We start from the raw sequence: 16,361 nt of genomic DNA on the forward strand, positions 1-16,361 counted from the left end.
TTAAAAGGCACTGTTGACCTTCCCACTCTCCAGCTCCATTTGTGCATCTTTCGTGAAGACAGACAAAAACACGTAAACGGCACCTTTCAGGGTCTGTGCCATGAGGTGTCAGACCTGTAGCCGATGAAGACCAATTACTTTTACAGGAAGACCTGACATGAGAAGACGATCGGTTTGCATTCAGAGCTACAGCTGTGAGACTAAGGGCCAAGTATATCTAACTTGTCGACTGCAATTCTGTATTTGGAGCCAAGATCACAGTCCTGGAAGGTAATTTCTCTTTATTCGTTGTAAAGCTGGGTTTACTGTTCATATCGTGATCTATGTATGGTAGGTGTGTGTTCTTTTCAGTTCTCATTGCCCTTGTTCAGTGCTGTACTCTGCTTTGTTTTTGTAGAAATGGGTGATGTACCACATTTAATAGGTTTTCAAATGTAAACAAGAAATTAACCTCACCATACACTTTCAACCAATAAAATACATACATCAGCCATAACATTATGACCACCTGCCTAATATTGTGTAGGTCCCCCTTTTGCCGTCAAAACAGCCCTGACCCGTCGAGGCATGGACTCCACTAGACCTCTGAAGGTGTGCTGTGGTATCTGGCACCAAGACGTTAGCAACAGATCCTTTAAGTCCTGTAAGTTGCGAGGTGGGGCCTCCATAGATTGGACTTGTTTGTCCAGCACATCCCACAGATGCTCGATTGGATTGAGATCTGGGGAATTTGGAGGCCAAGTCAACACCTTGAACTCGTGATTCATCAGACCAGGCCAACTTCTTCCATTGCTCCATTGTCCAGTTCTGATGCTCACGTGCCCATTGTAGGCACTTTCGGCAGTGGACAGGGGTCAGGGGTCTGACACATCAACTTTGAGGACAAAATGTTCACTTGCTGCCTAATATATCCCACCCACTGACAGGTGCCATGATAACGAGATTATCAGTGTTATTCACTTCACCTGTCAGTGGTCATAATGTTATGGCTGATCGGTGTATATGGCAGTGTTTCCCCTAGAACATTACATTGGCATGGCGGTCTGTTTCTGATCTCTTAACAAGGGGTGAGAAGAAAAGTGTGGGGGCATAGGTAATGTGAGTGAGAGTGGTGGGGAAGAGAGAACAGTAATTAATTGGCAGAGCAAAATCAAGAACACTTGTGTTTTAATATAGGTTTTGTGCAATTTTATTTCTACTTTCACGCATTTGTTTGGCCAGGCAACACCAATTGTTGGCCAGACAGACTGCATGAATTTAGCTGTGGGAAACCCTTTATGTATTACAGATTAAAATCTTTTTTTAAATATGTCCCATGTAGTATGCATATAGTGACATGGGGTGCAATTTTAGGATATGGAAAATATCAGGATCATACATTTCTATCCTAGATTAGCAATCTGATTGTTCTCTGTATCGGTCCCCCTCTTCCCATCCCTCTCTTCCACACTCCCTCCTCTCCACTCAGGCCTCTCTCCTTGATCCCCTCTTTCTATGCTAACCCTGCACTCACAATACCACTCCATGTAGGTGCAGTTGGAGGTGCTGGCCAGCTCTGCCTGGGGCTCCTTCGGACCCCTCGCCTGGACCCCTGGACAGCCCATGGAGCGCAGCAGCCCCTGAAGGTGGGAGCGGACCTTCTTCCTCAAAAAAGCATACAGCAGTGTATTGAGGCAGCAGTGCAGGGATGCCAGTGCGGAGGTGACCACCAGAGATGTGTCCAGAGCCAACCTGCTGCTGCAGGTGTGAATGAAGTCCAGCCAGGAGTTTAGTGTGTCCACCAGCAAGGTCAGGTTATAGGGCAGCCAGCATAGGAAGGATGCCAGCACTAACCTAAAAATGTTGCGCATGATCCCGTGAATCTGAACACCGTCCTTCTTCCTCAGCTCACAGATGAAGCAGAAGCCTATGATGGCGAAGGACAGCAGCAAGCTGGTCACGTGGTATAACAGGCGGCAGACGAACTGCCAGTCGGTGATGCCCCAGGACTCCCAGGGGTGCTCATAGTGGAGGATGCACTTGGTTCGCCCACCCCACTGCTCAGGCATCCCGGCCTCCAGGACAATCAGGTCAGGGATGGACAGGAGGAGGCCGAGCAGCCAGATGGACAGGCATGCGCCCCACACTTGCCGGGGGTGGAAGTGCATGTGGTGGACAATGGACAGGTAGCAGTACAGGCTGATGCAGGTCAGCAGGAAGATGCAACAGAAGAAGTTCACCTGGAGAGAGAGAGAGAGGAAAAAAAAAACTATATTTCTACCACCTTTATCAGAATCCCACTCTGACCTTGAACAGCACACCCCCCCTCCCTCCACCTACCTTGAACACCCCCCCCACTATCTTGCACAAAGGGGTTCTGAAGCTCCAGCCCCACACCGCCTGGGTCGCCCACAGGGGCAGTGTGATGACCAGCAGGGTGTCAGCCAGTGCCAGGTTCATCACAAACACGTCTGTCCCTCTCCAGGGCTGGTGCTGCCGAAACAGCATGGCCAGCATGAGCACGTTTCCTGGTAGCCCCAGCAGCAGTGCCAGGGCATACAGGGTTGGCAGGAAGAGGGCCTCGAAGCGCAGGCTGTCCTCATCGTTACACCAGTCCCATCTGCTGAACCAGCAGTTGGTGTGGTAGGTGTGGTAGTAGGTGTAATTGTCTGAGTCATTGAAATATAGGTGCTCATCCTGGGGGAAGGGGAGAGTGATAGAGTCACTATCGGTTACATTTGTATATGCATAATGATTGTATGTGATGTTCCCCATCACCTGAGCCCATCTGTCATTGCTCTGGCCACACTGATGTCACTGAGGTCAGTCAATAAAGCTGTTTCTGAATTGGAATTTCAAATTTGAGAGAGGGGGGATAGAGGAAGAGAGGGGAGACAGTGGAAGTCAGTTAATGGGACAAGTTATGAATATGTTCGTCCCTCTCAAGGTCTGCCTTTACCGAAACAGCATGGCCAGCACCAGCCTGTTACCCAGCAGCCGCGCAAGGGCATACAGGGGTGGCAGGAAGAGGGCCTGAAAGCGCAGGTTGTAGTGGCCATAGTCAGAGGGAGAGATGTTGCTGGCCTGAAAGGTTAGCTCAGTGGAGTTGTGAAGTTACACTGCATCCCAAATCACACACATGCTCCCTACACCCTTCAACAAGTGTTCACTTCGCATGAGGGTGTAGGGCAGGGGTAGTCAATTATTTTGTGTCAGGGTCCAAATTTCTTTTTATGAGTATTAAAACGATTTTAGACCACTTTTTATTTTAATTTGTTAAAGATTTTTGTAGACATATAGATAAACATAATATAAACTTTCCAGCATTTCGTGTCTTATTAGATTTAAGTCTATACCATTTCCCTTTGCCCCAGTGCACACTGCACAAAATTAATGTTGAAAAATTAGGGCAAGGTGGATTGAGTAATTCAGGGTGGGGGTCTGGGGGGACCTGAAATGTGCGATTGTGAGTCATTTCGAAGTCGAAAACATAGCTCAAAATCTCCGTGATATCAGGCAGATTTTGGACTTAAACATATCTTTGCTTCACAACCACACATCACCAGCAAAAAATCGCATATCAACTGATATTATGCATGCAAACTAGTCGCAGTTTCTGGTGCTTGTCAATCACAGATCTAGTTTGGTGGAGCTCTGTAATTGAAACTGGTGAGGATGCACAACTCTCGATTTGTGCACCTGCTAGAAATATGCGTCTTCACTGGAAATCATCTGTTTCCGCCGCTGATGTAGGAGTTTCTAAGTGAATACAAGCAATGGCACCATGCCTGCTTCCACACAATAACAAGCACTGAGTGCAACAAACCTCCATAACGTTACATTTTAAAAAAATCATGATAATAAGTTAATTAAAATTATTCTCGGGGTCCAGTCAATGCGTCTGGCCTATTGACTACCCCTGGTGTAGGGTGTAGGTTTAAAGTGTTAAATCGGACACACTTCAGCATCATCATTCAGCGCCTTAAAATTTGACTGAGAAAGTACTTACGCAATATTTTCTTGTCAGATTGTAGTTTTAAAGAATGGACACTGCTATAGCATTTGCCCTGTTCCTCTTCCAAATAACTTTTTCAAGGATTTCAGGTAGGAGACGTCTTCACTGCGTTAGTGCCCAAACTTTACCTCATCTTACGAACATACTTAACAATGTAGCCCACTACGTTTTTTAATGATTTAAATAATAGTATATTTTACTTTAAATCCAACATAATATATTTTGCTATATACTGGTTCAATACGAAATATAGTCACTGCAAAAAAATAATGGAAACAGCAGTGTGTTCTATTGTATATATTATTATAATAATTGTCAAGATATGGTAAAGTTATTTACGATGTTAGTGTTTCTCCTAGAAAATTGCATCAGCCCGGCAAATGGTGGGGTTCAATGTGCATTTATGGGATTGTTTGGCTCTTATTGCGTGATGTATACATTTATTTTCGATGCGATCATGAAAACCACATTTTTAAACTTCAATATGCTTATTTAACCCTCAGGGGTGTGGCTAGAGGACTAGGGGGGCAATTTTCGGCCCAAAATTCCGTCTGCTTTTTAGCCTTAAAATGTTTTTTAATTCACAACTCTGCATAGCAACACAGTGTTTTAACCAATATCAGAGATGTTCATTGAGTTGAATGAACCATTCAAAAAACTTTTAAAACAAACAGAGGTTTTGTATTAAACAAATACAAAAATACAAATTTGTGTTAAAACAAATTACCCGTCTCTTAGAGAAGACGGGAAAAGATGGCGGCGCTGAGACTGGTAAAACTAAATACAATAAACGTTTTTGTATTGTAAACTTTTTTGATTAGTACTGTACACAGTTATGACAATGATTTGGTGGTTGGGGGGGTGCAGACGTTTATCACGGGAATAGATGCGAGTGGTGAAGATGCAGATTAAGAGTTTTCTAGTTTATTTCCGCTGGTCAACCTAAATGTCAGAATCTCCTTTTCAATATAAATAACAGATAAGACAAACTGACACAAAAGAAAGCTGGTAAGATTAATAAATACACAGTACTAATAGTCCGAGATGTATTTCCACGCGGCAACCGCCGATTTCTCTGTCCCGAGCCGAACACACGCGTTTACAATCAATGCAGAGTAAGCTATGTAGATTTATTAGTAGTTGCAGTAATCTGCAAATTTGACAAGCTTGCTAACTATCCCAGAGTCCAGATCATTAATATAGATTAGAAAAAGCAAAGGCCCTGGTACTGATCCCTGTGGAACTCCACAAACAACCTCACTCCAGTTAGAAGCAACTCCTCTAATCGACACCCTCTGTTTCCTATACATCAACCAGTTAATAATCCATCTACTTACATTACCCTGAATGCCTACAGCTTCTTATTTGAGGATCAGTCTTTGGTGTGGAGGGATCTATACTCTATTGGATCTCCTCATCTAGCCTGTTTGCTTTATCTATTGACCCCTGGACTGTGCTTGTTATTTGCCTTTTGGATTTCCCGTTTGGGATAGTTTGCCTTATTTACACCACGCAGTTAGCCTGCACTTGAGTCCACCTGTCCGTGAAGTCGTGATACACATTTTACAGTTCACAAACCCAGGGTCCCTGGGTACCAAATTATTCCATAGGCTTATAAATGGGAAAAATAAGTAATATGGAAACAAGATTAAATTGAACAACACTAAGCTAACTAAAATCGATGGTGCAGGGAATAGGTGTGTCAAAAAGGTACAGCAATGCAATGCCCTAATTGGTGCAGGTACTTTAGTGATTTGGCTCAAAATGAAAATACACATGTGAACAATAAACTAATTAGAGAAATGTCATGGACGGTGTTAATGAGCTCTTTTATCACTAATTATTACATTTATCTTGCACTTATTCAATATCGTTGTGTGTATATTGTTTAGAATTACATTGCTTTTTATTCTTGTGTTTTGATTCTCTTCACCTTATCGTTTGATTCTTATTGATTCTTATTGTTTGCACATGTGCCTTATTATAATTTGTTTTCTTTGAGTGATTCACCACTGCAAAGCTTACCTGGGTCCACCTGCATTCCATCACCACGCGTCCTCACTTAATCACCCTGCCCAGTGAGAGGATAAAAGAGAGCGTTGGATAGGAACAACAGAGATCTCCCCGAATTGGAAACGGGACAGCAGGCGAGCTGGTTCGCCGATTACTAGCAGAACGGGGCAGCAGAACGGGGCAGCAGGATCACCACGATCACCACGATCACCATGGCACGGAAGGGCAGAAAGACAGACATGGTGCATGGCAGAGAGGGACAGATTCCTCCAGAGGCTGCAGTGAGTGCACTTTTCGGTTTCGTTATTTCCATGGAGTGTGGAAGTACAGAGAAGCTTAAGATGCCAAGCTGTTGGGTTGATTTCCTGCCATTCTCTGTCTCAACTGGGCTTAATATGTTGGGGAAAGATTTTGAACAGCAACAGAGTGTTGTTTACATACGGGACTAACTAACCTGGAGGCTGTGTTGCTGAGGGGTGTTTCTCCGTGCAGTCAGCAGGGCAAAGAGAGAAACCACGAAGAAGATTAACATTGTATTCCCCCATGTATAGCATACCCAAGAACGTTTCCACTCCCCTGATGAGAGCTTCTGCAACAGCAACTATAAGAAGGAGGATAAAGACAGGTATTGTAGCTTACACTGTTTGGTTACAAGCAAATGTTTTTCTCCCCAAACAAAGCATTATTCTAGTGATTAGATGCTTGGGCGTCGCTAGACCCCTTTTACTGGGGCACGTGCCCCAGTATAAATCTTCTGTGCCCCAGTAAAATCTCAAGTTTGAGTTAACATTTGAATTTATTTATTTATGTATTTAGATTGATAATCTCGGAAAAAGAAATGGATCTAAATGCAACGCAGTAACCCAATCAATGCTTGTAAAAGCAACGCAGTTTAACCTAAAACACACACTGCTGCGTGCGCGCCCATGTGCTGCTGTAATTGCCGCTGCGGCCACAGAGGCCATCGGCACGCCAGTCAGGATTGATGGAGGGTTTGTTATTTGCTTATACAGTGTATGCCTTTTATGCTGTAAAACATGTTGAGAATGTTCATGTAAGGGAATGTTGAAGATACTTAAATAAATATTTTCAAAAAGATGAATATGTTTACATGTTTACCTTTCCCAGTACTTGTTGCAGTGTAGGAATAGTGGGTTAAGCAAGGGAAGTGTGTATAGTGCAGGGGTAGTCAATAGGCAGCCCGCGGGCCAAATCCGGAACCCCAGACACTTTTGAATGGACCGCAAGAATAATTTTAATTAACTTATTATCATGTTATTTTTTTATGTATGTTTTGTGCTTGTTATTGTGTGGAACCCACTAGTAGCGCTTGTAACTGCCTCTCAGCTTTAGTTAAGTTTGTGACTATTTTTTTGGTTCCTACCTAAAATTAATAGGATATCGTAGAGGCGGAACTAATTAGCGCCATCCTTGTGTTCCGCACGTAATTAAAGGGGGCACAACATCTGAAGTGTAGAGCTAAAACATAGCATCGCAAGAGCTCTCCGAGCTAAGTAAATATTAAGAATATAAAGATATCTAAATGTATATTATCCGAGTAAAGAAGACAAGGAAGAAGGCTTTTGAGATTTAGCCCCTCCTAAGTAGGAAGCAGCCTACGAGTTCTCACGGGTTGACATGATATGTTGTTGAAATAAAACCCCGTTTTTTAACCAAGACCTCGTGCTTCGTGTTGACTACTGGAGGGAGCTACAGTGAGAACTCGACTGCTCCGCATGAGTAGGCGAGGAAGACGGCATAGGAGAGCGCGAATCGTGGTTGGGCCGAGACATCTCCACATCGCAGCGCGCGCCTTCACAGACGGCAACGGAGAGCGCGAATCGTGGTCGGGTCAAGACATCTGCACATGACAGCGCGTGCGCGCCTTCATTCCAGCGCGAGAAGAGGCAGTGCCCACGGAAGAATCAGGTTTCATAACGCAAATTAAGCTGTAATTCAGAGACATTAAGCGTTCTGGGCAAGAGAATGAGACATTTCTTTGCATTTCCCATTAGTTAATGTTTTGTTTACTTACCTTTTCTCAAATTGAAGTGGATTGATATTGCTACTGTGTTGATATTGTGTCTACTGATGAGTAGGATGTGAATATTAAGAACTATTAGTACCGAGAGTAAGGCAGAATTGGTCATATTTAGACTTAAAAGTGAATGGTTATTACTTAATGTGGTATATGTACAAGTTTAACTAAGAGTTAATATTTTTGGTTTGTTTAATTTCATTTGTGGTAATTTAAGATTTAAATAAGGCCATATATAACTATAACAAGTTATCAGGCAAGAAGACCATAGCTCCATAGATCACAAAGTGAGTGTTACTAGTCTTTGAGTACAGTTAGTACAGTTTTTATTTTGGAAAAAGCAAGTTAATTTAGCTGCAGAGAGTAATTTTTCTCCAAAGTAGTGTCAGTAGCTGCAAGTAATTAAAGGCTGACTATTCACATATCAGAGATTAAAAACAACTACTCAATTGAGCTTAAGCTAAGTTAAACATAACTTAGATTATTGTGAACAAGGTAATTTACTCAACTAAAAAACAAGTTTAGATTTAAACCAAACTAAAGCAAAATGTCAGAGTTTGAGCTTTTCTTTGAGAGTGACAAAGAGGGTGCAGGTGAAGACGCGCAGCAGCACTGCGCAGACATGCAACCACAAGCTGCTGAAGGCACAGGAGATAACCACACTTCCTCACAAGAGCCACATAGAAGCCAAAGGGTCCGCAGGTTTACGGAAAAGGGCCAAGAACTGCACGATCAGCAAGTAAGAAGATTTGCACACCGTTTCAGTGTGAGCTACGAGAAGTGGAAAGCTATCGCTAAGGATGCCAAACAAGCGCTGAGTGGACAATGCTCAAACAACCTGCTGCGTGACCACATCACTAAGATAAGCAATGCCTCAGATAATCTGAACGTTGTTTATGAAGATTTAAGGCACATTGACATTCCCGACCAAGACACATGTCGCAGAGCAGACACCTGCGAAGCAGTAACAAGAACAATCATCCAGACTGCAAAGGCTCTTCTAGACACAAGAGGGGGTGAAGAACAAAGAGTGAAATCAATAGAGTCTGTAATTGAAGCTGCAGCCTCAGACAAAGTAAGCGTCAACTCTCACCGCACCAAGTCGTCTGCTCATTCTCAAACTAACTCAAGAATAACATCCCGTTCAAGCCAGTCTTCTGCAAGACGAGATGCTGCTGCTGAAGTTGCTGCCAATGAAGCCACTTTAAAAGTACTGCTAGAGCAAGAACGTCATATCAAAGAACTTGAAAGACTCGAAACTGAAGCAGCCAATTTACGAGCTAATCAAGAGGCTGACAATGCAGAAAGACAAAGGGTGCTGGAAGCCAAGCGCAGAGAACTAGAAAGATTGGAGACAATCAAGAAGCTAGAGGCTGCTAAGGCGAGACAGCAAGTATATGAACAAAGTGAATGCTCAGATGAAGAAATATTTGGGCTGCTCCATCAATGTGTCCCTCCGAAGGAGAATGAGGAAGTCAAGCATGAAAGTAGCCTATTGCAGCATCGCTCCCCACCTCACTCTCTGACAAAACCAAAACAAGAAGACAATACTGCAGCTCTTGTTAGAGCATTCGCAGAGTCCATCAGTGCGAGTCGTCTTCCCGTACCTGAACCAACAACGTTCAACGGCGACCCACTCAGATTTAATGACTGGAAAGTCTCCTTTCAGACACTTATTGACAGGAAAAACATACCAGCTGAAGAGAAAATATACTATCTGCGAAAGTATGTGGGTGGACCAGCCAAAAAGGCCATTGAAAGCTACTTCTTGCTAGGCACAGAGTCAGCTTATTGTGCAGCGTGGACCATCCTAGAAGAGAGATACGGCAATCCATTCCTTATCGCCAAGGCCTTCAGAGATAAGCTTGATACGTGGCCCAAAATAAACTCTAAGGGGAGTGTGGAACTTCAAGAACTCGCTGACTTCCTTCGCAGCTGTGAGGCGGCCATGTCTCAGATCAGAGGTCTTGAAGTACTCAACGACTGCAACGAAAATCAGAAAATACTCTCTAAACTTCCAGACTGGCTGACCTCAAGATGGAATAGGAAGGTGATAGAAGTGGAAGAACAAAGTCACACGTTCCCAAGCTTTAGCCAGTTCGTCAAGTTTCTCACACGTGAAGCCAAAATCGCCTGTAACCCAATAACGTCCCTCCACGCTCTAAAACCAAGTGAAAATGAGAAGATCAAGGTTTCAAAGACAAGAGGTCATGGAGCAAAGGTATTGGCAACCAACTCAGACGAGAAAGCTGTTACCACAAGCTGTGTCTTCTGTGAGAAGGCGGGTCACAGTCTACACAAGTGTCGCAAATTTATGGATGAGACTATTTCAGAGCGAGTCAAGTTTGTTCAAGAGAAGAAATTGTGTTTCGGCTGTCTGAAGTTTGGCCATCGCTCGAAGGACTGTGAAAACAGAGAGATCTGCGATATGTGTGAAAAAAGACATCCAGCTTGCCTCCATGATAATCGCACCAAAGAAGAAAGGATGTCAACACGGCTTAGTGGAGCAGGGAACAGTGGCAAGTCAAGGGAAAGGAAAATAGAGCGGCCACAAGATAGGGCAGCAAGATCATCACGTGAGTCAACATCCAACAGAGTTTTACAGAATGTTAAAGACACTCATACATCCACAGTCATTCCAGTGTGGTTGTCAGTCACAAGTGAGCCAGATCGTGAAGTTCTTGTGTATGCACTCCTCGATACACAGAGCGACACGACATTCATCCTGGAAGAAACGGCAAAGACTCTTCACACAAAGAAGGAACCAGTTCAGCTAAAGCTCTCCACAATGGCTTCAAGAAACACAGTTGTGTCCTGTCGGAAACTGACTGGACTACAAGTGAGAGGATTCTACTCAGACAAGATAATTCCTCTGCCAGTGACCTACTCAAGAGAATTCATCCCTGCAAACAGAGATCATATTCCCACACCAGAGACTGCAAAGGCATGGCCTCATCTGGAACACATCGCAGACGAGATTGCTCCTCAACAAAGCTGCGACGTGGGCCTGCTAATCGGCTACAACTGTCCTCAAGCTCTTGTCCCAAGGCAAGTGGTGCCTGGTAAAGAAAATCAGCCCTTTGCTCAGAGAACAGACCTGGGCTGGAGCGTAGTTGGCTATGGCAACCCATGTCTTGACTATGGAGATGAAATTGGAATAAGTCACCAGGTCATCGTGAGGCAAGTGATGCCTGGTCTTCAGTCCTCTTCAAACCTCACAAGCGAAGTTCACTATGTCTGTAGAACTCAAGTCAAAGAGGTAGTCTCACCTGCAGATGTCATCAAGGTGCTGGAATCGGACTTTGTCGAAAGGTCTTTGGAGGACAGTCACATCTCTCAAGAGGATCTCCGATTCCTGTCAAAGATGGAAAGAGGCATCAGGCTCAAGGACAATGGTCATTATGAGATGCCACTGCCATTCAAGAATGAAAGACCCAACTTACCAGATAACATGGTGTGCGCCATCCACCGTCTCAGATGCCTAGAACGGAAGCTGAAAAGAAACAAACAGTACTACAAAGACTACAAGACCTTCATGGATGAGATCATAACACGTGGAGATGCAGAAAGGGTCCCAGAAGAAGACCTCAATAAAGCTCCAGCATGGTACATCCCACACCATGGGGTGTATCATCCCCAAAAGCCTGGGAAGATACGTGTTGTCTTCGATTGTTCGGCGAGATTTCAAGAGACATCCTTAAACGACCATCTCCTGACCGGTCCAGAGCTGACAAACACCTTGGTGGGAGTTCTGTGTCGTTTCCGGAAAGGTCCAGTGGCAATCATGTGTGACATTGAACGCATGTTCCACCAGTTCCACGTTAAAGCAGAAGACCAAGATTACCTAAGATTCCTGTGGTGGGAGAATGGAAATCTTGAAGCCAAACCATCCATCTACCGGATGAAGGTCCACTTGTTTGGCGCTGCTTCATCACCTGGCTGCGCTAACTATGGACTCAAGCACCTCGCAGCCGAAGGACACGGACACTTCAGTGAAGCCACCATCAAGTTCATTCAGAAGAACTTTTACGTTGATGACGGCTTGTCAAGCTTAGCGTCTGAAAGCCAAGCTATTCAGTTAGTGAAGGAGGCAAGAGAGCTCTGCAACAAAGGCAAACTCAGGCTGCACAAGTTCATTTCCAACAGCAAGAAAGTCCTAGCCTCAATCCCCAAAGAAGAATGTGCAAAAGCCGCCCAAGACCTGGACATGGCCCTGGGAGAGCTACACGTGGAAAGAGCACTTGGCATACAGTGGTGCGTGGCTTCTGACGAGTTCCAGTTCAGAGTGATTGTGAAAGAAAATCCACTTACCCGAAGAGGAGTTTTATCCACTGTCGCTTCAGTATACGATCCACTCGGATTTGTGGCACCGTTCATCCTGGTGGGAAAACAGATTCTGCAGCAGATGTGTCATAACAAGCTCAGTTGGGATGACATCTTACCTGATGATCTTCGACCCCTGTGGGAGTTTTGGCTCCAAGACCTGCAAAACCTGGCTGGTGTAAAGATTCAGAGATGCTACATTCCATTAAACTTTAAGGTTCAGAGCTACGAGCTCCATCATTTCTCTGATGCCAGCGTGTCAGGTTATGGCGAGTGTTCGTACCTCAGAGCAGTCAGTGCATCAGGTGAAGTCCACTGCTCTTTGGTAATGGGGAAGTCAAGAGTAGCCCCTGCTAAGGTTACCACCATACCAAGACTTGAGCTGTCAGCAGCAGTCGTAGCCGTCCGCACCAGTGACATGCTCAAAAGGGAACTGGAGATAGATTGCCTACAAGAATTCTTCTGGACCGATTCAAAGGTTGTCCTCGGATACATCAGTAACGAGGCCAGGAGATTTCATGTGTTCGTGGCAAACCGTGTGGAACGCATCAAGCAAAGTACGGAGTCTGCGCAATGGAGGTATGTGGCTTCCGAAGAGAATCCAGCAGATCATGCCTCAAGAGGTCTTGCAGCAAAACAACTTGTAGCTTCCAACTGGTTCACGGGTCCAAGCTTTCTTTGGCAGAAAGAGCTGACCAGCGAAGTAGTCAAGGTGGGAGAGATTGCAAGTAGTGATCCAGAGATCAAGAAGGCCCAGGCTCATGACACCCTGGCAAAGGAAATAAGGTCACTGTTAGATTGTCTACGAAAGTTCTCTGACTGGTCAAGAATGGTGAAAGCTATAGCCAGACTAAAGCGGCGTGCAAGGGAAGCGAAAGGCCTCAGGCCAAGGTCCTGGGAAAGCACCAGTTTAGAGGAAAGGAGAGATGCAGAGCTCAGCATAATCAAGATGGTCCAACAAGCAACCCTCTCTCAAGAAATACAGGGCATCCAGTGTCATAAGAACTCACAAATCAAAGACAAGGCCAACAAGTTACACAAGTTGGGTCCATTCCTGGATGACCAAGGTATCCTCAGAGTCGGAGGCCGCTTAACTCATGCTGCTCTTCATCCACATGTGAAGCATCCAGCTGTTCTCCCTAGAGACAGTCACGTGTCGGCATTACTCGTCAAGCACTATCACGAGAGAGTGCACCATCAGGGACGGGGAATGACCATAAATGAGATCCGATCCAATGGTATATGGATCCTGGGATGCAGCAGGGCAGTGTCATCCCATATTTACAAATGCACAACGTGCAGGAAGTTCAGAAGATGCACAGAACAACAAAGGATGGCAAATCTCCCGGAAGATCGAATGGAAACAACCCCTCCATTTACTTACTGCGGGATGGACTGCTTCGGGCCATTCCACATCAAGGAAGGAAGAAAAGAGTTAAAGCGTTATGGACTCTTACTTACCTGCATGTGTTCCAGAGCAGTGCATATTGAAATGCTTGACGACTTGACCACAGATGCCTTCATTAACGCTCTGCGTTCATGCATCGCTATTCGTGGAACAGTACGGCAAATAAGGTGTGATCAAGGGACAAACTTTGTTGGTGCCAGGCGTGAGTTCATTCAAGCATTAAAGGAGATGGATCAAGAGGAACTCAAAGAACTGAGATGTGAGTTCATCATGAACACCCCAGCTTCAAGTCATATGGGTGGCGTCTGGGAAAGACAAATTCGCACTATCAGAAGTGTCTTGACGTCCATTCTAGAACAGTCAGCCAGACAACTTGACTGCTCCTCACTACGAACGTTCCTATATGAAGTTATGGCGGTTGTAAATAGCAGACCTCTGACCACTGATCATCTGAACGATCCATCCTGTCCAGAGCCCTTGACACCAAATCACATCCTGACCATGAAATCCACGATCATCTCTCCACCTCCTGGAAAGTTCGTCAGGGAAGATCTGTACCTCCGTAAAAGATGGCGCAGAGTTCAACTCTTAGCCAACAACTTTTGGACACGGTGGAAAAAGGAATACCTCCTCAATCTCCAACAGAGACAGAAGTGGACCAAAGACCGCAGAAACGCTAAGGTCAATGATATTGTCATTTTGCAAGATGATGCTACACCACGAAACCAGTGGAAGTTAGCAAAGGTTATTGAAGTGTACCCAGGAAAGGACGGAAGAGTGAGAAGGCTCAAGTTGCTTATCGGCGATTCAACTCTGGATGGAAGAGGAAAGCGCATCTCTAAACCTGTTCATTTGGAGAGGCCCATCCATAAGACAGTTACATTGTTGGAAGCAGACTGAAGACTCCAGCATCCTCCAGTCACTCTTTCAACTAGTTCTTAAGTTAAGATAATAAGTAAATAGTTAGTACTTTGAAATTAATATTATGTGCAGTTTATATGCAGTATGTGTGTCTCCAAGCTGTTCTGAGAAATCACTTGTGATTTGGTGGGAGTGTAACTGCCTCTCAGCTTTAGTTAAGTTTGTGACTATTTTTTTGGTTCCTACCTAAAATTAATAGGATATCGTAGAGGCGGAACTAATTAGCGCCATCCTTGTGTTCCGCACGTAATTAAAGGGGGCACAACATCTGAAGTGTAGAGCTAAAACATAGCATCGCAAGAGCTCTCCGAGCTAAGTAAATATTAAGAATATAAAGATATCTAAATGTATATTATCCGAGTAAAGAAGACAAGGAAGAAGGCTTTTGAGATTTAGCCTCTCCTAAGTAGGAAGCAGCCTACGAGTTCTCACGGGTTGACATGATATGTTGTTGAAATAAAACCCCGTTTTTTAACCAAGACCTCGTGCTTCGTGTTGACTACTGGAGGGAGCTACAGCGCTTCCTGGTTATTAGATGATAGGATGTGATGTATTAATACGGGATGTCCTATAGAGCCCGTGTTCAGTTACTTGTTGGCTGCGCGCAGACTCCCGGTTCGGGCGGCTCTGTACTGGTCAGGACTGGGACAAGAGCGGCAATTTGTACTCGTCAAAAATACAGGTATTTGTTTTCCTGATTTCTATAAATAAACAGCTAAACTGCGGATCGTTTGACGTGTGGACATATTTCAACCTCGCCTCCAAAATATAAAAGTGCACACACACGACCAGGGAGGGGGGCTCACGGTGCCATAACTTGTATTCACATAGAAACTCCGACATCAGGGGTGGAAACTGTTATGGGAGTTAGATATGTTATGCCACTAGGTGGCACTCTATATGTTATGTTAGTTAGAGGAACTGTACTTTGACCCGGTTGTTCATATGTTGATGTTGGGAAGTGCTGCTACAACATGGCTACTGTTGAGCTACAACCTGTGTTTGTCTTTATTGCATGTATCTGAAACAGAAACAGCTGATTTCCAGTGCAGACGCGTATTTCTAGCAGCGCACACATCAAGAGTTGTGCATCCTCACCCGCTACAATTACACAGCCCCACCGACACAGATCTGTGATTGACCAGCACCAGAACCGTGTCCAGTTTGCTGCACAATGTCAGCTGATGTGTAATTCTCGCTGGTGATGTGTGGTTGTGAAGCAAAGATATGTTTGAGTCTGCCTGATTTCATGGAGATTTTGAGCTATGTTTTTCAACTTCGAAATGACTCCGAATCGCGCATTTCAGGTCTCCAATTGTCAAAATCTTCTGGGGGAGGACCTGCAGACCCCACTCCCTGAATTACTCAATCCTCTTTGCCCCCATTTTTCAACAATATTTTTCTGCAGTGCCCAGTGGTACAGAGGGGAAAATGCTAAAGACACTAATTGCTTGAAAGTGTCTGTTATGTTTATCTATAAGCCTACAGTAATCTTTAACATATTCAAATTAAAAGTGGTCTGAACGCGTTTTAATACTAATATTTACATTAATTTCAACGTTTTTATTTATGTACTTTGTCAAATGAATGTACTAAATATAAGCAATGGGGTATATTACTAATTCACAGAATTGTGTGTGTGTGTGTTGGTCATTTGAAGGTGT

General features: G+C 44.4%; 1 protein-coding gene across 1 annotated transcript; it reads right to left on the reverse strand.

Moving 5' to 3' along the window:
• On the reverse strand, nucleotides 1–3,038 carry LOC136764086 (C-X-C chemokine receptor type 3-like). The gene is made up of 4 exons (XM_066717914.1): nucleotides 2,970–3,038; nucleotides 2,320–2,676; nucleotides 1,514–2,219; nucleotides 1–47 (listed from the first exon to the last, which is right to left on the reverse strand). The coding sequence occupies exons 1-4, from the start codon at nucleotides 3,036–3,038 to the stop codon at nucleotides 1–3; spliced, it is 1,179 nt and encodes a 392-aa protein (XP_066574011.1).
• Between the last annotated feature and the right edge of the window lie 13,323 nt (nucleotides 3,039–16,361).

This window comes from Amia ocellicauda, chromosome 12 (genome assembly GCF_036373705.1).
Source record: "Amia ocellicauda isolate fAmiCal2 chromosome 12, fAmiCal2.hap1, whole genome shotgun sequence".
Lineage (NCBI taxonomy): Eukaryota > Metazoa > Chordata > Actinopteri > Amiiformes > Amiidae > Amia > Amia ocellicauda.

Coding starts and splice junctions, on each gene's coding strand:
- LOC136764086 (XM_066717914.1), bottom strand. CDS start 3,038: ATGGCCACTACAACCTGCGCTTTCAGGCCCTCTTCCTGCCACCCCTGT. Junction 2,677..2,969: donor TGCCCTTGCGCGGCTGCTGG/GTAACAGGCTGG, acceptor CCCTTCCCCCAG/GATGAGCACCTATATTTCAA. Junction 48..1,513: donor CACCTACATGGAGTGGTATT/GTGAGTGCAGGG, acceptor TCTTCACGAAAG/ATGCACAAATGGAGCTGGAG.